This window comes from Dermochelys coriacea, chromosome 2 (genome assembly GCF_009764565.3).
Source record: "Dermochelys coriacea isolate rDerCor1 chromosome 2, rDerCor1.pri.v4, whole genome shotgun sequence".
NCBI classification, from domain to species: domain Eukaryota; kingdom Metazoa; phylum Chordata; order Testudines; family Dermochelyidae; genus Dermochelys; species Dermochelys coriacea.
The window spans coordinates 270,214,310-270,236,181 of NC_050069.1; the positions used below are offsets into that span (position 1 = coordinate 270,214,310).

At 54.9% G+C, this 21,872-nt stretch overlaps 1 protein-coding gene across 2 annotated transcripts; it reads right to left on the bottom strand.

The window, feature by feature from the left end:
• Positions 1-899: 899 nt before the first annotated feature.
• On the bottom strand, positions 900-21,420 carry LOC119850784 (zinc finger protein 282-like). Of its 2 annotated transcripts, XM_043507063.1 has the most exons (9): positions 21,285-21,418; positions 21,212-21,254; positions 16,353-16,754; positions 13,336-13,462; positions 7,809-7,922; positions 6,636-6,752; positions 5,966-6,079; positions 5,265-5,378; positions 900-4,734 (listed from the first exon to the last, which is right to left on the bottom strand). In XM_043507063.1, exons 2-9 carry the CDS (start codon positions 21,233-21,235, stop codon positions 4,172-4,174), a joined length of 1,575 nt encoding a protein of 524 aa, XP_043362998.1. In that variant the 5' UTR covers positions 21,236-21,254; positions 21,285-21,418; the 3' UTR covers positions 900-4,171. The 2 variants fall into 2 exon arrangements, with proteins under 2 accessions (XP_043362998.1, XP_038245280.1); XM_038389352.2 differs by having other exon boundaries at positions 21,212-21,420.
• Between the last annotated feature and the right edge of the window lie 452 nt (positions 21,421-21,872).

Here is a 21,872-nt window from a genome sequence, read left to right on the forward strand (position 1 = left end):
CTCCTTCTTCCTTTTTTTAAAGGTGGGCACTACATTAGCCTTTTTCCAGTCATCCGGGACCTCCCCGGATCGCCATGAGTTTTCAGAGATAATGGCTCTGCAATCACATCTGCCAACTCCCACATGCTGGAGGGCTTGTCCCCATATCCAAACAGCTGGTGAATTAATACCCAAAGCCCTATCCAAGTGAATGTTCCTGCTGGTCCCCCAGCAGCGCTCACCCTGGGGGAGCCACAGTGCAAAGAGCAGGATGCAGCTTTCCAGTGCATGTGTCCTGAGCCTGCAAACGATGACACACAGGTGACTTCCTATTGGGCCAGGGACCTGCAGTTCACACTGACAGGATGTGGCCCATTGACTTCAAGGGGAACACTCACGGAAGTAATACACGGGCAACGATTTGCAGCACTGGGCCCACAGTCATCGCAACTAAATAGGCAGCTCCTGCGAGTTCCTGAACACCGTCAGCACTCGCTGGCTTCACTGCGTTAGCTGCATGCATGGAACATGGGGTGTTTTCCGGACATGCAGGCAGGTGAACTGCCCCTGGTATCCCCAGCTAGGGAGTGTGGAATATTGCACAGCTTCCGGTCTCCTTCTCAGTGGCAGGGGGCTGGGAGGTGACTTGCTGCCACCAGGGCTCCTCAGTGCGCTGGTGAACGGTGCCAGAGCAACAGTCTTGGAGCCTACAGTCCGTGCTTTGTCCACAAAGCAGGCACAGCACGACACCTGTGCAAACTTCCCTCGCCTCGCAAGGGGGTACGGAGCTATCTCCATGGCCTGTCTAGTCCGTGGCGTCTGTGTCAGATTAGAATGGGCCATCTGTCCACCACTACAGGAGATCATCCGCACAGGTGGTAGGGATAGTCATCCAATGGAAAGAATTCAAGATAGCTTAGTTTGGTTAAGAAAATAATGTCTGCTTTATGGTTTGGGGCTAGTAAGGGAAAGGCCCCCATCAGCAAATACAAGATGTCATGAGAATATTAAGAAGTACTTGCAGTGTGGGCAGAGTGTATGGGTCAAAAAGTAACTAATAACATAAAGAGCTGCTGTGACAAGACATACTGTTTAAAAAGCAACAAACCCAAACCCTCCCGCTGTTCTGCCGGGCAGCAGGAAGGAGGGCAAGAGACCCGGGAAAAGGCCTGGGGAAGAAAGGAGGGGGTAGGTTGTATGCTTTGTTTGGTGAAGGGGATAAAGGGAGTTATGAATGTGAGGGTGTCATGGATCCACAGGTCTGGGGTTCTAGACCAGTCCCTGGGAGGACTCCTTGTGTCAGCCCACCTTAGGGTCTCACTCACTGGGGTAAGCCCCTCGGCTTCCCCGCCTCATGGAACCACACCTCAGAGCCTTCAGCCCCCCTGCTTTCACCGTGAGCTCCCCTCAGCGAATCCACCTGGCTTGGATACATGGGGAAGCCCTACACACCCTAAAGGAGCAATGCACCCCCAACTTGTTTAAACTGGAGCAACGCAGCCAGCACTGTAAAAGCAGAGGGGTTTATTAGATGTCTGGACCACAGCGTAGGAAGTTCGGAGTTCTCAAAGCCGTACAGCAAAGTCTGCCTGGTCAGTCCTGAGCCCTCTCTGGCCCCCAGCCCAGAAGTGTCCTGCTACCAGCAGCCAAGGGCCCCTCCTCCATCCTTTGCTCTTCTTCCTGGGCAAACAGTGTCACCCGGCCTCCCCCGCAGGCCTTTTGTTCCCCAGCTGGTCGCAATCCGCTGGCTTCCCGCAGAGGGTGGGCCTGGTTGTTAGTTGCTAGTTACCAAATCGCCGGGCCATTGTCTGGGCCCAAGCCCCAGACAGCCAGGCATCAGTCTCATCGGGATCTCTAGGTCTTCTATAAAGAATAAACCACCTTTCCCCACCACCTAGTTACCCATGCACCACTGAAGGGAAACTGAGGCACACACACTATTCAGACAAAATATTATGAAAAATTCCCACTCTGTCACAAAGGATTCATTGTCAACCCCTACCTAATCATGCTGTGCATGCCAGGATATGAGAGTTTTCCCTGGGTCTGGCCTGTTTGTAAATATATTGACCACATGCTTGTGAATACTTTGTCACTGTATTGGGTGTAGTGATTGCTTATCCTTGAGGCTGTTAGACATATTGAGAACAATTGTATAAAATACCCTTTGGCCTGAATAAAGGGATTTATGGTTAAATTAGTGTTTGGTGGTCTCTCATATTAATTTCAAATACAAGAGCAAGCAAGATCATCACCGGACAGGAACTGGCTTCTATCTCCCCTTCCGCTCCCTGGCTCTTTGCGGAACCCTTCCCCATCTGGAGCCAAGCCTGCAAACTGCTCCACTACCAAGCCACGGTCCAGCTGGTACCCTTCCCTTCTCGTCTCATCAATGTGTCCGGCTGTCGTACCAACAAGGAGTCCCTCGGTGCTCTCCATTCTTCTGCCACTACAGGACACAGCCTGCCCTCCATGACTGCACCTCGGGGCCTGCGTCCCCACAGCCTTGCACCCTCTGCTCTCATTTCCACTGGCCCAGAGGGAGAGGCTGCAGCAAGCTGATCCGGAAGCGTTCTGCACCCACTTTGCACGGGGGAAAAGACTGCACAGGGTGCAAGGCAGTGGAGAACTACGCCCTCTGGATTCTCCCAGCGCCGAGAGTTAAATTCCTGGGCTGTTTCTGAGCTGGTAACAGCTGTGATATTTCTACCGTCAAACCAGAACGGCTGAGCGACCAGTCCTGTTCTGCTTTGGAACAGAGGGGCCCAGATTTGATTCCCTGCTGCAGGCCCAGGGGCCTGTCCCTGAGGAGGAGCTCACCTTGCTGTGACTTTCGGCAGGTAACCGGGAGATGCTCATACCGGGAGCTTTTCCCACACTCGGTGCACACATGCGGTTGCTCTCCACTGTGCGTGATCTCATGCCTCAATGACTTCGGAGCGGCCAAGTGGCTGGGAGCAGGGAGGACTGGTCACAAGGGATGGCGCTTTACACCTGTGACCTGGTCCCAGGTCAGTACCGGCCAAACATCATTATCATCAGCCATTTCCAACAATGCCCGTTGGTCAGACCGTCCAGTTACCAACAGGCAGAGCGTGTGAGCCAGACCCGCACCGGAGTCTCCGTGGTTAGGAACGACCCATCCACCCCTGAACGGAAGGGCCTGGTGGGGATGCTGGTGTGGTCACTACACGTGCCAGGCCTGCTCTGGGGACGGAGACCGTCACTGTCCAGCCCTGCTTAACCTGGCATCTTCCACATGCACCAAATCTCCTGCCCGGGGGATAGTCAGAGGTGTGGAGGGCTCACGGCACTCCCTGCTCTCAGGGCAAAGCGGGGAGAGCTGGGGCACCGGGCGCTTTGGCTGAGCCCCCAGTACAGGGCTGGGTGGGCCATGGTGGCATGGGAGTCAGGTGCACAAGCCGAGAGCTGCCCCATGCCCGGGGATTATCTGCTGGCCCGACCTGGCTGCTTTCTGGCCCCTCTGTCCCGCCCGAACACAGGGGTGCGCAAAGGGACCTGAACGCACCAGCCCAGCTGGCTCGTGGTGTATGACCAAGGATGTTCCCACAGTGAGCGACGCCTCCTGCCTGGATTCTCAGTGTCCCTGTTTAACCTTCTCTGTGCTCAGGAGCAATGCGGCTGCTCCTCCCAGCCGGTGCTGGACCCATTAGTGCTCCAACCCGACACGTTCCCCACCACGGAGCTGTGGGAAGCCCTGTCCCCGCACAGATGGTTTCTCTGCAGAGCTCAGATGGGCAGCCACAGCCCAGCTGGTGCAAATCCCTCCTCAGGGACTCTATTCCTGGAGGGTCTCTGCCTCACCTGGCACGGGTGGGATGTAACACGTGTCACGTGGGCACAGTAGGGGATTGGGTTGCCAAGCCCAGCTCAGGGGCCGGTGCAGCGCGAGAGGCTCTGGCTCCCCGCTGCCAGCCCCACGGTGCCCTCGGCAGGCTCATGCAGGAGACGTTAGTCCTCTGGTGCTGGGCCAGGCTGTCCTGGTGGGCAAAGCCCCATCCACACTGAGTGCCCTTGGAGGGACCCACTGGTGCTTGGCCAGGAGGCACAGGTAGGCGAAGCCCCTCCTGCACTGGTGGGGCCAGCCCCCCATGGCGGGCGCCCACTGGTTCTGCGTGTGCTCCTCAGTGACAAAGCCCTTGCTGCAGGCAGCGCACACGGACTTGTGCTCTCAGAGGTGGGTCTTCTGGTGAGCCAGGAGCGTGTCCCGCTGGCTGAAGGCCTTGCCGCAGATGGGGCAGGAGAAGGGCTGCTCGGCCGGGTGCGGCTCCGGGGGAAAGAGCAGGGGCCGCTTCTTGCGGAAGCGCTTCTGGCACTCGGTGCAGGTCAAGGGCAGCTTGCCCAGGGGCATATGCTGGTGCTGGAGGCAGCACTGAATCCGGCCGACGCTCTCACCGCACTCCCTGCACTTGGTGGGTTTCTCCGCCAACTGGCTCCTCTTGGGGCTCAGCAGCGACTGCTTCTGCCACAAGCACTTCCCACGCTCGGGACACGGGATGGGTCGCTCGCCCCCCATGGCTCTCTGCTGGCCCCCGGCCGCTCTGAGCTCCCCAATGCCCCTCTTGCCCTGAGCCAACCTCCCTAGGACGCCTCTCTGCCGAGCCACAGGGCCCTCGCCGGCGCTCTGGACCCCGGTCCCTTTGGACGTTGCGCAAACTGCCCCAGGGGGGCCTGGGCCCTCGCCCCCCTCCTCGGCACGATGCTCCTCTGCAAGTTGGAGCGGGATCTCGTCACCTGCCGGGGCACAAGAAAGCAGCCGTTATTCACGTCACCTGCCGGGGAGGGAAGGAATTCTGCGATTCAGGGGCTCCAGCTTTGGAATCAAGTCCCGGGAAGTTGGCCGTGGGGAGTGAGCAGGGACACTCATCAAGGTGCTGGTTTACCGGACCGGGCTCTGCCTCGCTTCGGGGTCGATAAATCCGTTGTTCCCCCTAGAGAAGGGCAGAGGGGAAGTTTTCCCCGTCTCACTGCGATGCTGGGGTTGGACCTGGGCCTTGAGATCACCAGCCATGAGGCTGCTTTCAGCTACTCTGGGTTTGCACAGCAGCCTTACCTGGCCTGCTGGGAATTCCCCAGGTGGAGTGAGGCTGGAATGGCCAGGCCTACGCCACCCCCCTCCCTCCGGCAGAGGGGCCGTGCTGGAGGGGGTGGGAGGGGCCTGATGATCCCGGCGGCCCGTTTGCAGTCGCAATGCGCTGGAAGTTGGATCTGACCAGCTCCTTTCGTCACTCACTGGTTCCGAGCGGTTTCTCTCCAATACTCACCTGCGCTGGGCTCTGCAGGGAGCCCCCTTTGCTCCAAAGCCGGCTGAGTCCCCACACACGGCTCTGGCTCCGGTTTAACCCAGGGGGAAAGGTCAGGCGCTGGAGCAGGAGATTCTGTTCACAGGGAAGAGCAGGCTGGGAATTAGCAGACGGGTTCTAACCATCAGGGGACAGACGTCCCGGAAGGGGCTCCCAACAGAAGCAGAGGCAAGAAAAAGGGGTTTGAAGATGGAGCTTGATAAGTTTCTGAACAGGGTTCCATGCTGGGGTGGCCGGCGATAGCAGGGACTGGACTCCAGGTCCCAGAGGTCCCTTCCACCCCTGTGGGATTACGTTCCAGTTTGGTTTCTACTCCCACTTAACCCCTGAGTTAGGGGTTTAAAGCCAGCACTGGCTCTTTGCTGGAGGAGAGAAGACGTTTCTTTTTAATGGATACAAAAGGTGTTTGTGAGGATCAAGAGGCAGCTGAAAACAAGGGGCTAAGACCAGCGCTCAGACTACCCAAAGAGGGAAAGGAGGCTGCTCAGCGATGGGACTGGGGGTGGCAGGCCAGGAGGGGGTGCGAGTGGCTGGCTTGCGGCCTGTAAACTAACAACATGTTAGAAGTTGAGACCAGATGAGCAGAAATTGTAAAACGGTCCGGCTGGATTCCCCGCTCGTCCCCTCACGCCCTGTGCCCAGTGGTCTTGGCTGCTACTCACCAGGGCTGGGGCCTGCAGGGGTTCTGCTTTCTGCAGAGACCGGCTGATCCTGTGCACACGGCTCCTCCTCTCGTTTAACCCAGGACACGGCATCGGGGGGGACAATCTGAAACTCTGATCAGGGCAAAGAGGATTACACCGCGTTCCCCACTCTCGGCCGGAGCCGAACACCGAGCTCAGGCCTGACCACCTTCACTTTGGACCCCTCCTCCGCCCAAAGACAAGTGTGGGCGGCTCCAAAGGAGGCGATTTGCTGAACGGCCAGAACACTAAGGGACACCCCCACCCTGCTGGGCTTAATGAACGCAGAGCACGTGCACTAACGGCCAGACGGGTCAGGCTCCCACGCTGGAGGCAAGGAAGTGAGACAGCATCCTCTGCATGCAGGGCAGGTCCCGTCCCAGCTCATGGGCAGAGGGGCTGCTCCCTGCCAGCACCCCCAGGGCCCTGCCAGCCCCACACGGGGCGAGGCAAAGGCAGGCTGTGTGCTACTGAAAGGCAGGGGGACAAGCCAGCAAAAGTCGGGTACCGCAATGCAGACGTCGGCGACAGTCTGCCCAGAGGGCGAGGAAACGGCGGCTGGTTCCTGGAGACGGCTGGGCGCAGAGATAAGAGCTCCGGTGTGATCACTGCGCTCAGCAGCTCCGAGATGGTGAAATCCATTACTCACCCGAGCAGGGGCTTCCACTGATTTCGTTTTCCCCAGAGCCCCCTTGGCCCCTGCAGCCTGGATCTTCCTCCTCCTGGTTAATCCACAGTGAAATGTCTGGTGCAGAAATGGGGGGTTCTGTTCACAGGAAAGAGAAGGGCTCAGATTTTCAGAGGAGCCTAGGGGAGTTGGGCACCCAGTTCCCATGGACTGTAGGTGGGAGCCCGAAGTCGCTAGACTGTTTACCAAATCCCAGCCAAGGGTATTAAGGGTACGTCGACTTTCGAGCTGGACGTGTAGCTGTGGCGGTGGGAGGGGCTGGCTGCCCCAAGTACATCTGTAATGGCTCAGATGAGATCGTACGTGGGGCGGCTAGTCCCTCCCGCTGCGCACCCCCACGGCTACACTTCTATTGTTAGCCTGCTCGTTTGATCAGAACTCGCGCGGGTACAGCTCCTTGGCTGGCACTTCCCCCTTCCAGCCTGAACGCAGAGACACCCTGCGCGTTTCTCCTCCCCACTGAGAGCTGGGCCAAGGAGCTTCAAACCCATCTCTGCCCAGCACTGGTTTTCAGAGGGGGCTGCTCTGAACAGACACTAGCGCGGCTCTGGTGGGAGGGGAAATGGAGGGCTGCAGATGGGGTCGATGCCAGAATGGTCAGGAAGGGGGCGGGGGGCCGTGGTGGGATGGGGGGAGAGCTGCAGATGGCACTTGCCAGGGACAAGGACAACAGAAATCCACCTATGGGGAAGAGCTGCACGTTCTGAGAGCTTGCTAGAATTTCAGCTTCCCTTCGTTCTAGTGTTTCCCCCGGGGGCTGGACGAGCTGTCCGGTCTCAGAGCCCGTTCAGGACAGGGGACGTTCTGCAGCACCCAGGGTTAAATTGTGTAACTGCCCCTGGATTGTTCCGGGCTTTGGGTTCTCAAAGGACCCCTTTTCCCACTTGCTCCTCCCAGAGAGGTCTTCTCTCTTCTCTCCTGTCCCTGGCACAAGTGTCAGAAAAATGCCCATTGAAACAGAGGGAATGAAAGAGCTTGTGAAGCGTTCACTGGACCGAGCCATTTGACTTCACGCCTTGTGCACATTCGCCAGGCAGTCACACCTCCAGCCATGGCAGTCAGTGGAACGGGACCCCTGGGAACCCAGCTGAAACGAGAGGCCTCGGGGCTCATTTCTGACCTGTTTCAAGGTACCTGGGCTGGGGTCTGCAGGGATCTCGCTCTCCTCTGAACGTCCCTGATCCCAGATACCCGGCTCCTCCCCTCGTTCAATCGGGGATAGGTGGTCAGGTTTGGAGATGGCATAGTCTGCAGATGGAGAGAGAAGCTCTAGGGTTTGATTCACACAGTGGGATACTCATTACAGACCATTATCGATGGTTTGAAATATGCAACCCCTGAGTGCTGGGGGCGACAGGTGATGTGAAGAGAAGCTGCACTGTTACAGGGATACCCTGCACCGGGAGGGTGTTGTTCCTCTGATGGGTGGGGCTTTCCGACTCTTCCTAAGGGAAGGGGCTGCCGTGGGCACAGGAAGTATTAATCCACGTGCCTATTTATTAAGCACCAAGAAGTCGAGCAGGGAGCCACCCGCAGAGGGGCAGACGGGTTAATTTGGACACTATTTATACTCCAATACAACGGCGCCAGGGAGCCTGGGGACACCGGGGCTGTTCTCTGACACACAAAGTACAGTTATGTCCTGACACTTCAGGTGCAGGATCTTAACCAAGGAAAACTTGGGGTGAACTGGGCAGTGCATTTGGGGTATCGAATTTGCTGTCCATTGTCAACCCTCAGGATTATTCCTTTCCTTCCTACTAATTACATGATGTGTATTAGGGATGCAAATATTGGTTAAAAAAGTGAACCAGTTAAACGATTACCAGTATTTTGTTTAACTGGTAAACTGAGATAGCTGGGTGGCCCTGGCATGGCGGGGCCTGGGGCCAGTCTGGCCAGGGTCGGGCATGACTGGGGCCAGAGGTCCGGCCAGCCGGCTAGGTGTGGTGCAGCCAGGGCCATTTCTGCCCCTGCCGTCCCGACACAACGCGCGGCTGCTGGGGTTAACGGTTAACTGGTAAGTCTGCTTAACTGGTAAGCTTACCGGTTAACCTTTTACATTCTTAATGTGTATCAGGCCTTTCCCCTCTTCAGCTGCTTTTCGGATGCTCCGGCTTTCTGTCTGCTAGGAACTGTTAAGACTTGCGATTCCACACTAGTGGGGCTGACTGTGTAGGCTGCAGAACTAAGAGGAACGAACCCATTTCGCTGGAGGATCCAGAAAGGGAACGGGGCCTCACCCTTGAACAACGTGATGCTCCAGTGGCTGAACACGTGAACTCAGCCCGGCTCTGCAGCAGCAGGACAATGGGCGGAGGTGACAGGAGATGGCTCAGAGACCTGGGACAAGGGCAGCGAAGGTCGGGGCTATGGCAGCATGGCTCGTGGGAGCCCCGGGGCTGGCCAGTCTGAACTCTCGGAACCGCTGGTCTCGGTGCTACCCCATGAATGTTCCAGCCGGCTAATGAACCTGGCTCTCGCGCCTGGCGGCCCTGCCGACGCTCACTGCAGTGCACTGGTCCCTGAGCAGGGTCTCTCTCAGATGGACTTGCTGGGCAGAGCTCACAGTGAGAAACGGGAGTCTCAGTCTTGGGGTCACTGGGGCTGCTTGGCGTCCCCTTGTGGAAGAGTGTGTGAAAGCAAAGTGTGTGTTATAAATGGCTTGTCTAGTTTGTGCTGCACACTCTCAAAGAAACTGCGGAACCACCTGATCAACATCCTCTACAGCAAACAGGGAAAGATTAAGAATGAGCTCTCAAAACTGGATACTCTCATAAAGAACCAACCTTCCACACAAACTTCCTCGTGGCTGGACTTTACAAAAACTAGACAAGCCATTTACAACACACACTTTGCTTCTCTACAAAAGAAAAAGGACACTAAGCTATCTAAACGACTACATGCCACAAGGGGCCACAACAGTGGTTCCTGTAACCCACCCAGCAATATTGTTAATCTATCCAACTATACTCTTAACCCAGCAGAAGAATCTGTCCTATCTCGGGGCCTCTCTTTTTGCCCCTCCACCCCCACGAACATGATACAGTTCTGTGGTGACCTAGAATCCTATTTTCGACGTCTCCGACTCAAGGAATATTTCCAACACACCTCTGACCAACGTATTAACCCACAGAGACCTTCCTACCAACACTACAAAAAGAAGGATTCTGGGTGGACTCCTCCTGAAAGTCGAAACAGCAGACTGGACTTCTACATAGAGTGTTCCGCCGACGTGCACGGGCTGAAATTGTGGAAAAGCAGCATCACTTGCCCCATAACCTCAGCTGTGTAGAACACAATGCCATCCACGGCCTCAGAAACAACTCTGACATCATAATCAAAAAGGCTGACAAAGGAGGTGCTGTCGTCATCATGAATAGGTCGGAGTATGAACAAGAGGCTACTAGGCAGCTCTCCAACACCACTTTCTACAAGCCATTACCCTCTGATCCCACTGAGAGTTACCAAAAGAAACTACAGCATTTGCTCAAGAAACTCCCTGAAAAAACACAAGAACAAATCCGCACAGACACACCCTTAGAACCCCGACCTGGGGTATTCTATCCGCTACCCAAGATCCATAAACCTGGAAATCCTGGACGCCCCATCATCTCAGGCATTGGCACCCTGACAGCAGGATTGTCTGGCTATGTAGACTCCCTCCTCAGGCCCTTCGTTACCAGCACTCCCAGCTATCTTCGAGACACCACTGACTTCCTGAGGAAACTACAGTCCGTCGGTGATCTTCCTAAAAACACCATCCTGGCCACTATGGATGTAGAAGCCTCTACACCGACATTCCACACAAAGATGGACTACAAGCTGTCAGGAACAGTATCCCCGATAATGTCACGGCTAACCTGGTGGCTGAACTTTGTGACTTTATCCTCACCCATAACTATTTCACATTTGGGGACAATGTATACCTTCAAATCAGCGGCACTGCGATGGGTGCCCGCATGGCCCCACAGTATGCCAACATTTTTATGGCTGACTTAGAACAACGCTTCCTCAGCTCTCGTCCCCTAATGCCCCTACTCTACTTGCGCTACATTGATGACATCTTCATCATCTGGACCCATGGAAAAGAAGCCCTTGAGGAATTCCACCAGGATTTCAACAATTTCCATCCCACCATCAACCTCAGCCTGGACCAGTCCACACAAGAGATCCACTTCCTGGACACTACGGTGCTAATAAGCGATGGTCACATAAACACCACCCTATATCGGAAACCTACTGACCGCTATTCCTACCTACATGCCTCTAGCTTTCATCCAGATCATACCACATGATCCATTGTTTATAGCCAAGCTCTACGATATAACCAAGCTTTACGATTTGCTCCAACCCCTCAGACAGAGACAAACACCTACAAGATCTCTATCATGCATTCCTACAACTACAATACCCACCTGCTGAAGTGAAGAAACAGATTGACAGAGCCAGAAGAATACCCAGAAGTCACCTACTACAGTTCAGGCCCAACAAAGAAAATAACAGAACGCCACTAGCCATCCCCTTCAGCCCCCAACTAAAACCTCTCCAACGCATCATCAAGGATCTACAACCTATCCCGAAGGACGAGCCATCACTCTCACAGATCTTGGCAGACAGGCCAGTCCTTGCTTACAAACAGCCCCCCAATCTGAAGCAAATACTCACCAGCAACCACACAACAGAACCACTAACCCAGGAACCTATCCTTGCAACAAAGCCCGTTGCCAACTCTGTCCACATATCTATTCAGGGGATACCATCATAGGGCCTAATCACATCAGCCACACTATCAGAGGCTCGTTCACCTGCGCATCTACCAATGTGATATATGCCATCATGTGCCAGCAATGCCCCTCTGCCATGTACATTGGTCAAACTGGACAGTCTCTGCGTAAAAGAATAAATGGACACAAATCAGAAGTCAAGAATTATAACATTCAAAAACCAATTGGAGAACACTTCAATCTCTCCGGGCACTCGATTACAGACCCGAGGGTGGCTATTCTTCAACAAAAAAATTTCAAAAACAGACTCCAGCGAGAGGCTGCGGAATTGGAATTAATTTGCAAACTGGATACAATTAACTTAGGCTTGAATAGAAACTGGGAATGGATGAGTCATTACACAAAGTAAAACTATTTCCCCATGTTATTTCTCCCCCCCACCCCACCCATCACTGTTCCTCAGATGTTCTTGTTAACTGCTGGAAATAGCCTACCTTGCTTGTCACCATGAAAGGTTTTCCTCCCTCCCCCCCTGCTGCTGGTGATGGCTCATCTTAAGTGATCACTCTCCTTACAGTGTGTCTGATAAACCCATTGTTTCATGTTCTCTGTGTGTGTATATCAATCTCCCCTCTGTATTTTCAACCAAATGCATCCGATGAAGTGAGCTGTAGCTCACGAAAGCTTATGCGCCAATAAATTTGTTAGTCTCTAAGGTGCCACAAGTCCTCCTGTTCTTTTTGCGAATACAGACTAACACGGCTGCTACTCTGAAACCTGACAGGACACAGAATCTCTCTCCTAGGTGACTGGCTCAAATCCAGCTCAGGTCAGTGGGGAACACAAGTCATTGCCCTCTGGCGGCTGGTTGGGAAGTACCTGTGTAATGCGACTTGGGGTCTCCATGCAGCCCAATCGCAGAACCCACCTTCTCAGTTGGAACTAGTTCCGGCTGTTCAAGCCGAGAGATCCCCGGAGTGAGGAACATGGATGGACGGCGAGGCCTCCAGTGCTTCCAGCTACACCAGGGCACCTTTCAGCAGCACTGTGTTCACTTGAGTCAGCAAACGTTTCCCTGAGGACTGACACAACTGCTGCGTTCAGTATGGGGATTAGAGACAAATGCAACAGAGCCAGAGTCTCTGTGAATGTGCAGTCAACACTCCCCTTCTCTAGAGAGCATTGCAGGAGGGGAATTCGGAACAACACTGGGGCCACGTCTACACTTAACACGCTAGAGCTGCAGCTGCGTCTCTCTACTGCTGCCGTGTAGTCCCTCAATACAGCCACGGGAGGGGTTCTCCCATTGCTGCACTTAGTCCAACTCTCTGAGAAGTGGTAGCTACATGGAGGGAAGAATTCTTCCATCCACCTAGTGTCGTCTACCCCAGGGGATAGGTCAGCGTAGCTATGGCTCTCCGGGGTATGGATTTTTCACACCCCAAGAGACATAGTTATGCCAATGCATGTTTTAATGTAGACCAGCCCTGTGTATTATAATCTCTTTTTAAAATGCACACAGTCAGGCCTGGTCTACACTAGAAGATTAGGTCAGTTTAACTACATCGGTCAGGGTGTGAAAAATCCATCCCTCTGAGTGGTGTAGTGAAGACGACCTAAGTCCACATGTAGACAGCTCTAGGTCTTCTGTCGATCCAGCGACCGCCCCTCAGGGAGGTGGATTACCTACGCTGGCAGAAGAATTCCTCCCGTCGGCACAGGTAGTGTCTACGCTGAAGCGGTACAATGGCACAGCTGTGCTGCTGAAGTATTTTAAGGGTAGACAAGCCCTTAATCCAAGACCCGCACTTCAAGGATTTTACCTACTGATCCACCAGGAATGAAAGGAATTGGAAAGTAAACTTGAGCTGGAGCCAACTCTACCTTCAGCGATCTCACGGCTTCTTGTAATCGAGCGAAGAAAAAAGAATTACCCAGGGAGATCAGGGCCTCATAATTCTCCTTCATCATGTTCTCGTAAAGCTCCTTCTGCCATTCCTCTAAGCTCCCCCACTCCTGCTCGTTGAAATAGATGGAGATGTCGTCGAATGTCACCGGCACCTGGAATCACAAGCGTTGCACACTCAGTACCTCCTGCATCAATCCCACCTGTCGTATGAATCAGGAGAGATGGGGAGGAGCAATGTCGGCTGGCTATTATTGGGAAAATGATTAGAAATGGGTTTCATGTAAAAACACCCCAGACATCACAGCTAGAGCTGCACGAGGCTATGCTGTCCCCACCCCCGCACCGGCAGAGCTGGAAAGGAAAATGTGAATTTGGTCAGGTGGAGGGGTAGGACAGAACTGCTTCCCCTTCTCCATCAATGCAACACATGGATCCCGTCCTCCAACTGCCAGGCTGCACAGCTCAAATGGAGCCAGGCTTCTAGGGGGCTCCACATTACCCACACACCCCTTGCACAGGGATTTCCCCACTCCTTGGCTGTGCAGGGCTCTGGGAAGACGCCATCGTGGAGGCAGCTGCTTCTCATACTTTGTGTGTGGAAGTGGGCAGGGACATGGAGAAGGTCCTCTCTGCATGCTGATCCAAGGGAACACTCTGGCTGTAAGATTAGATAGATATGGAAAGGGTTAAATGAGCTTGGCTAAAGAAAATGTGTTTTGTAGTTTAAGTAAAATAAAGGGGCTTTCGTGGCTATGAACAGGCTTTGGAAAGAATAGGTTTAAAAGTTAGAAAGAACATGGCATGTAGGCAAGACCAATTCTGGGGAGGATGCTGAGCTTGGAAGGTGGCTAATGAGATGAAAAAGGAGATTTTTGGAAGAGGGGCCTCTGAATGATAAGCAATGGTTACACACTGGTTCTAACACAAAAAGAGAAGGTGTTTTGTCATGTGATAAACGAACAGTAACCTTTAACGCCCCAGTACTATCTTACAACATGGGCCTGCAGAAGAAGAGAAAAGGCCAGTGCAGGTAGCTTTAAGAGCTATATATTTAAGACAATTAGAATGACAGAGGCCCCACTGCCATATCTTGGGGAAAGGTGCCCCAAACTAGTTCTTAGCTAAAGTTAGAAATTGGCGATGACATCACTTGTCTGTTAGAGTATAAAGGGGTGAGCTCTTCAGGGGTTCGTTACCACTGCCTGCCTGCCCAAGGTGGAGCCAGCCAGCAATGGTTTGAGCAGCCCCCGGGCTGGGTATTTTTTGTGAATATTCTGGTCAAATGCTTCTGAATGTGTGTCACTGGATCTGGATAGCAACTGCTTATAGCGTAGCATTTTAGACACGGGTGGAGCAACTGCATAAATACCATTTGGCCTTTGGCTTGAATAAAGGAATTTATGGTTAAATTACTATCTGGTGGAATATCCTCCAGAAATAATGCAATCAAGCAACTTCCAGCACTGGCCCCAGCAATTAACTGAGCCAGGAGGTCCCTGTGGAGTGATTCTATTCAGGTTTTGCCTACAGAATTTGTTCTCAGAGGCTGCAAATATGGAGCAACATTTGAACCTAAGCAAAGTACCTATATGGCCCCGTCACCATTGTATCTCCACACTTCAGAGTCGGATGTGTGTAGCCTCACAATAGGCTTGTGAGGCAGGGCAGTGCAGTTATGCCCATTGTACGGATGGGAAACTGAGGCACACACAGGCTAAGTGACTTGCCCCAGGACACATAAGAAGCTTGGGACTGAGCCCAGGTCTCCTGAGTCCCAGCTCAGTGCCGGATGCCCTAGGCTGTCCTTCCTCCCCTGCAGACATTTGAACCCTGTACTCTGATATGGAGCCTGAGTGCTGATCGCTGTGCGCTGACACCACGGAGTTGCAGCGGGGAGGGAATGGGCCCAGCGCAGCCACGATGTTCCTAACCAGTGTGATTTTAGGTGCCGTCACACAGGTTGGCAGCCAGATCACATCATGCTCTTCATCCAAACCATTTTAGGCCAGTGAATAAGAAACAACCAACACAGTGTCAGAGCAGCATGTCAACACAATTCGCCTGTGCGCTATTGTAGCACATTTCTGTAACTTGATTGGAGAACATACTCTGGTCCTTCTAGAAGAGAGACGAGCAATCACGCTCCAGCGTGCGACCCTGACTGGGGAAATCTTGCTGCGGAGATGGAAAGTCAAAGGGAAAAGAAATCTTTCAATAGACTGACCTGAGAAAGAGGCCACGAGTTTCAAAAGTGGATGTCAAAAGTTAAGCTCTTACATTCATCCTTTTATCCAAGAGGTGGCTGGGATATGCGTCACACGTCTCTGAAACTGGGTGTGAACACATCTTTCAACTAGCATAACTATCAAAATAAATAAATCACAGCTGCCCCCAAACCTCAACCAAAGACAAAGGGGGTTGTGAACCCACCCAGGAGTTTTGGACTGAGCGGGAGGAGAAGTCTGTTTGGGTCAGGACGTGCGCGTGTACGAGGGGAGAGAGAACACACAGAGATGAAGAGAGAGACTGAAGGAGAAAGCAAACCGAGCCACAGCCTGGGGCACAGTTTGGTGTCTGACCCTGGAGAAAGCTAGAGAGTGCCTTTGGGTCTGGTGCTGCTACAGAGGCTGGAGGCTGTTGGCTAAGAAACTGCTCCTTCTGCCTCCTGCACTCAGAGATCATTTGTACCTTCCTTGTAAATAAACAAGACTGCGTCAAAGAAAATCCCAGCCTGACAGACTCCATCGTCAATACCTACCTTCCAGCAGGAACATCCCCAGGGCCCTGCACTTTGACTAGCCACGCAGGTCACAAAGGGGCAATATTTAGGCAACGAATAATACTCCAATTTTCCAGAGTGCTGAGCACACGGCAACACCCGACGACTCCAATGGGAGCGGCGGGACGCTCAGCACTTGGAGAATCAGGCCACTTATTCATTGCCTAAATATGAAGGTAGGAACCCAGCTTTAGGCACCGACTCATGAAAATCTCTGCACATGATTTAGTTCTGCCCCTCGGCGCCAGCTGGGGTATCGTTACCTTGGGGACCTCCCCCCTAGTGCCTGGTGGGAGCCTCAGGATCCAAAAGTTCCTGTTCTTCAGCAGGTTCTCCATGTTCTCCAGCCTCCTCAGCAGCCGTCCATACCCCTGGATCAGAGTTCCCAGCGCGGCCCACTTACTCTCCAGCTGGCTTTCAAATTGCATCACCGTTTTCTCACAATCGACTAATTTCTTCTCAGCTGTTCCCACTCTCCTCTCCAGAGTCAGCAACTGCGTGGCATGGGAATCCACCGTCCTGTCCACAGCTTGGATTGCGGCTACTGCAGGCCACATGGAAAGCTTTGCCGGCTGCAGCTGGCTCTCCCTCTCAGAAGTCTGTCTGGGGTCAGAGCGGGATTGTAAAGGCATTGGGCGCTTTGACTCCGGGTCCCATTCTGGAGCCTGTATGCAAGGACAGAAACGTAAGTGGAGCTGGGGGACTCGTTATTCCACAAGCGAAACTCCACTTAAAAGGGACTGAGGCTGAGCAAGTGTGAGATGCCCCAGAGAGCCGGCCCTGAAAAGCCAGGAAAGACCAAAGGCCTCCTCTGAATCTGCCGTCCACACAGTGCACTTCCGCTAAGTGCCCAGCCCTGCGTCAGCAGACGGAATTCCCTTGTGGAGACGCACAACACATTCCTCCCCCAGTACAACGCCAAACCGTTCCCCGCCACCTCCACCGATACTGTGACATGTGCACACAGGACCAGCGGGGAGGGGTGTCCTGTCTCTATGGGGGACGCACAAGGTTGCTGTTAAGGACGTGCTAGGAATGGGGTGCACAAAGAGCATTTCCGGTTCACTGGCAGGAGCAGCAAGTTCCTTGGCATGATGCCAAGTCTCTCACTGTCTGTGGAAAGCTGCAGTGTGGGGTACAGTGAAGGGGAGCCTGAGACACTGTCATTTCCTTGCTCCTTATCATTTCCCTTGGGGGAGGGGGTCACACCTACCCAGCCAGACCCTGTTAGACAAACGTTTGGTTTGTGGAATTTCCACAGGGTTTAATACATGAAGTGTAGGAGGCTTTTTGATGTGGGAACTTGGAAAGGCAGAGCTGTCCTTCCCCCCATTTTTTGGAGAACATGTGGGGAATGGAGGGAGTGGGGATGTTGTGACCCCAGGGCACCTGGGTACATATGGGCCACAGATGGGTCTGCATCTGCCTATTAGTCTGCCAAGAAACATCACGTAAGGTCTCTAATGAAAGCCGGCGCCAGAAGGGTCACCATAACCATTGTGAGATATATGTACGGAAAATAGGTGAAGAATTCTGCATCTATGCTAAAAACTCTGCTCTCTAGGGTGGTGAGTTAAGGCAAGTCACTGACAGGTGATCCACAAACTCCTGTCAAGTGGGGGGAAGAGACATTTATCTCACTCTGGCTGGTCACGTGCAAGTTAAGTATTGTACGACTCACAATGGACGGCCATTTATGGTCTGAGCAAAATGCTAGTCACTAGTTTGTGGAGGTTGCTGGACAAAACAAGAACAGCCGGGCTTATCCTGTTTACAGTAAGACAATGAACTCTTCAGACTCTATCTGGGGTGCAGATAAATCCGCAGTTCTCCTTCCATCTATGTGAACAAACCACCAGTGGGCTTGATCTTATGGGAAGGGGTCTCAACCAAACCGGTTGAAAAGGCTGGGGAAAGGACCGGGGGGGTCAGCTACTTGCAGGAGCCAGGGGCAGGCCTTGGGAATCGTGTTTAGGCACTAGAGAGCGTGTTATGATTTTGTCTCATACGTAACCGTGTGTTTCCAACATTCTTTCTGTCCCTCGCTTGTATCTCGGCTCTCTGATGTTAAATGTATCCCTGTTGTCGCTCTACGTCTACCAGAGCTGTGTGACGCAGAGCGGGGACCCTGAGCGGGCGTGTTCTGCTCCTTTGGGAGCAGCGAATCCGAGAGCTCTGCATTCAGCGGCTCAGGGCTGGGTGCTCCAGCAGGACGCTCCGAGGACTTGGCGGTTGGTGAGCGCCTATCGCGAACCTGTGCGGAGAGAGCGAGGCCTGTGGGGACCTGGAGGGCAGCACTCAGGCTGCCAGAGGCTGGTGGGTTCAGGGAGCTGATCCACAGCAGGCCCAGCTAAGGGCAGGTGCTAGCAAAGTGGCTCCCAACCCTGGGTACCCTGGGAAGTGTCACACGTTTACAATGGGAGAGAAGGAGGCAGGAGGGCGAATGGAGCTGGGGGATCTAACTGGGTGGATGGGGAAGTCTAGGCCCGCCGAAGGGATGGGTGGCAATTGCCCAGGTGGGCCGCAGGGCTCCTAGGTGCGCATGGGGTGGGACCGGTGGCAGCCCAAGGCAGCTGGATGGGCATGTGGAAGCCCTGGTCGTGCCCACTGACTGTTCTGCCCTGGGACCCGGAATTGCTGTCGGCGGGCCTGGGGGAGCCTGACCGATCTGGCTGTTCTCTCCTTAACTCCAGCACAACTGCGCCGAATCCCAGGGGATCTGAAAGGGGGAGACCAGCCTGTTGAGTGCTGCACCTGCTCCTTGGCCCTGGCGGCTGCAGGTTTGGCTGCCCCTGACTGCAGCTCTCTGGCTGGGGTTCTGGCTGCCACCGCTCCATCCGTACGGCTCCTAGGGCCTGGGCTGCTGATCCCCGAGCACCGCCCCAAGTTCTTGTGGCCAGGGAGGGACGACCAGAGCAGCACTTCCCAACCTCTTTGGCCCAGGACCCTTTGGTAAAAGTTGATGGCCTGTCGCAGCCCAGTAAATAGGCCCAGGGGAGGGGTGCTGAGAACTGCCCCAGGAAGGGGGCTCAGAGCCTGTGGGTGGGTGCGCAGAGCCCACCCCACATTCACCCTGCAGCAGCAGCTCCAGTCCTGCAGGGCTGGCTGGGCTCAGCTCCCTGCTCCAGGTGCCGTGACCTCCGGGGTCGCAGTGCCACGCTGTGCCCTGCTAAAGGGGGCCAAATCTGTGCAAGTGGCCTTGTGACCTGGCACATGGGTTGCCAAACCACTCACTCAACTTTGGCTTGGCCGGCCACCCATTGTCATGATGGAGAAGCAGCTGGGCCAAACCCGAGCAGCAGTGTGACCCCGGATATTGCAGTGCCCAGAGCGGGGAGTCAAGTCCAGCCTGCCTCACGAGACTGGAGCTACAGGAGCTGCCCCGTGGCCCTTTGAAACATTCTGGCGCTCCAACTTTGGGTCATGACCCACAGACTGAGAAACCCTGGGTTAGAGCATTGTCCGCTATCGCTCCAGCTCTGGCTCGTTTGCGGGGCTGCGCTCTAGGTCACTTCTCCCTGCTGGTCTCAGCTGTAGAGGACTTTCAGCCCCAAGCTCTGCTTCCACTCACCAGTGCTGGCGGGGAGCTAGATCCCCTGGAGACGGAGATACAGTAATGCTATGAATCCGGTGTAAAGCTGTGACAGTCCCAGTTCCAGCTGCCTCTCCTGACCAAAATGGGCACTGTCAAGATTTCTACACCTAAACATAAGAACGGCCATAGTGGGTCAGACCAATGGTCCACGTAGCCCAGCATACTGTCGTCCAACAGTAGCCACAGCAGATGCTTCCGAGGGAATGAACAGAACGTGGCAGTTATCAAACGATCAGATTCCTAATCTCCAGTCCCAGCTTCTGGCAGTCGGAGGTTTAGGGACACCTGGAGCATGGGGCTGTGTCCCTGACCATCCTGACTAACAGCCATTGATGGACCTGTCCTCCATGAATTTACCTAATTCTTTTTTGCGGATACAGACTAACATGGCTGCTATTCTGAAACCTAATTCTTACGCGAACCCTGTTATACTTTTGGCCTTCAAAACATTCCCTGGCAACAAGTTCCCCAGGTTGACTGTGTGTTATGTGAAGAAATACGTCCTTATGTTTGTTTTAAACCTGCTGCCTGTTAATTTCATCAGGTGACCCCTGGCTCTTGTGTTATGAGAAGGAGTAAATAACGCTCCCCTATTTGCTTTCTCCACACCGGTCCTGATTTTACAGACCTCTGTCATATCCCCCCTTATCTGTCTCTTTTCTAAACTGGACAGCCCCAGTCTTTTTAATCTCCCCTCAGACAGAAGCTGTTCCATATCCCTGATCATTTTTGTTGCCCTTCTCTGTTATCTTTTCCCATTCTAATGCATCTTTTTGCTGCTGCCTGAAATCCAGCCTCACAAACAGGCACGGGGCTGTGTGGGGCAGCCACAGGTAATGCCCCGGACACAAAGAGCTTACAGCTAAGGGTTGGATCCTGGGAAGAGCTGAGCATCTTCTGAGAGAGGTGGAGGTTGTTCAGTGTTTCTCAGGAGATGCTCAGCATAACACCAGGTCTAGCATTAAGACATAGCACGATGAAAAGTGGTAACAGGTATTTGGAGGGGGGGTGAACAGGGAGGGGCGGCAGGGAAGGGAAGACAAAGCCGATAACATTAACTGAAAACATTATTTGTGAGTATGGCGGTAATGGCTAAGAGCCCCCATCAGGGCCCAGGACCCCTCTGTGCCAGGTGCCCTACAAACACAGAACACTGTGACATGGTTTGGACATTTACCTTTCTCTGTGTGATGGTCGCTCTAGCACCGGGGCGCGAAGAAGCAGAGTCTACCCCTGGCTCCCTAGCTCAGAAATGAGCAGGTGCACACCCCATGCGTTGCTCTCTGCCCGGCTCCCATTGAATGCACCCCCTTGCTGACAGCCTCCGGCAGCCCGGACGCAGGGCGCAGGCTGCTCCCCAGGCCTGTGTGTCGGGTGCCTGAACGGAGAGACCTGGCCCCGCTTGGAGCCTGGAGCCGCCCCGGGGCTCAGCCCCAGCCCGGCCGGCCAGCGCCGCGCTCCCGGGGCCCGGGCCGGGCGGGGAGCAGCCGCCGGGGCCCGCGGCTCCCCCGCCCGCCGGGCCCTTACCTGGGCAGCGGCCCGCTCGGCCATGGCCCCCCCGGGCGGGGCTTCTGCAGCGGGCCCGGCCCGGCCGAGCTCCGCTCCCGCTGCGGGCTGGGCAGAGTCCCGGCGCCGCCTCGCCACGGGCCGGCCCCGCTGCCGGGCGGAGCGGAGCGAGCGCAGCCGGGGCGCAGGGAGGGAGGCCGGGAGCCGCGGCGGGGATCGCGGCGCCGGGCCGGGGCCCCGGGGGCGGAGCTGTCCGGCGGGGCCGCGGCTGAACGCGGGGGGCTGCGGGAAGGAGCCGGATCGTTGCCCTGCTCGGAGGCTCGGGCCCCGGCCCCTGTGGGAGACCCGCTCCCGGGCGGGCTGGCCCGCGGCTCCGGCCTCTGCTCCCGGCTGCGGGGCGGGGCCGGACACCGGTCCGAGAGCTGGGGCGGGCCCGGCGCGGGGGGATCAGGGGCCAGGGCCGAGGGCAGGGCAGGGCCCAGCCCGGCAGCGGCGGAGGGGAAGCCCCAGGCGAGGCAGGGGCAAAGGGCTCTTGCCCGGCTGAAGGGATGCTCCCGGAGTCCCGCGTCGGGGCCGGGTTTCCCGTGCCGCGTCCAGAAACCAAAGGGTCACACACGTGCTTAGCGGTGACCAGAGCCTTGGAGCGGAGCTTGTCTGCGCGAAGCCTCAGAGCAATGCACAG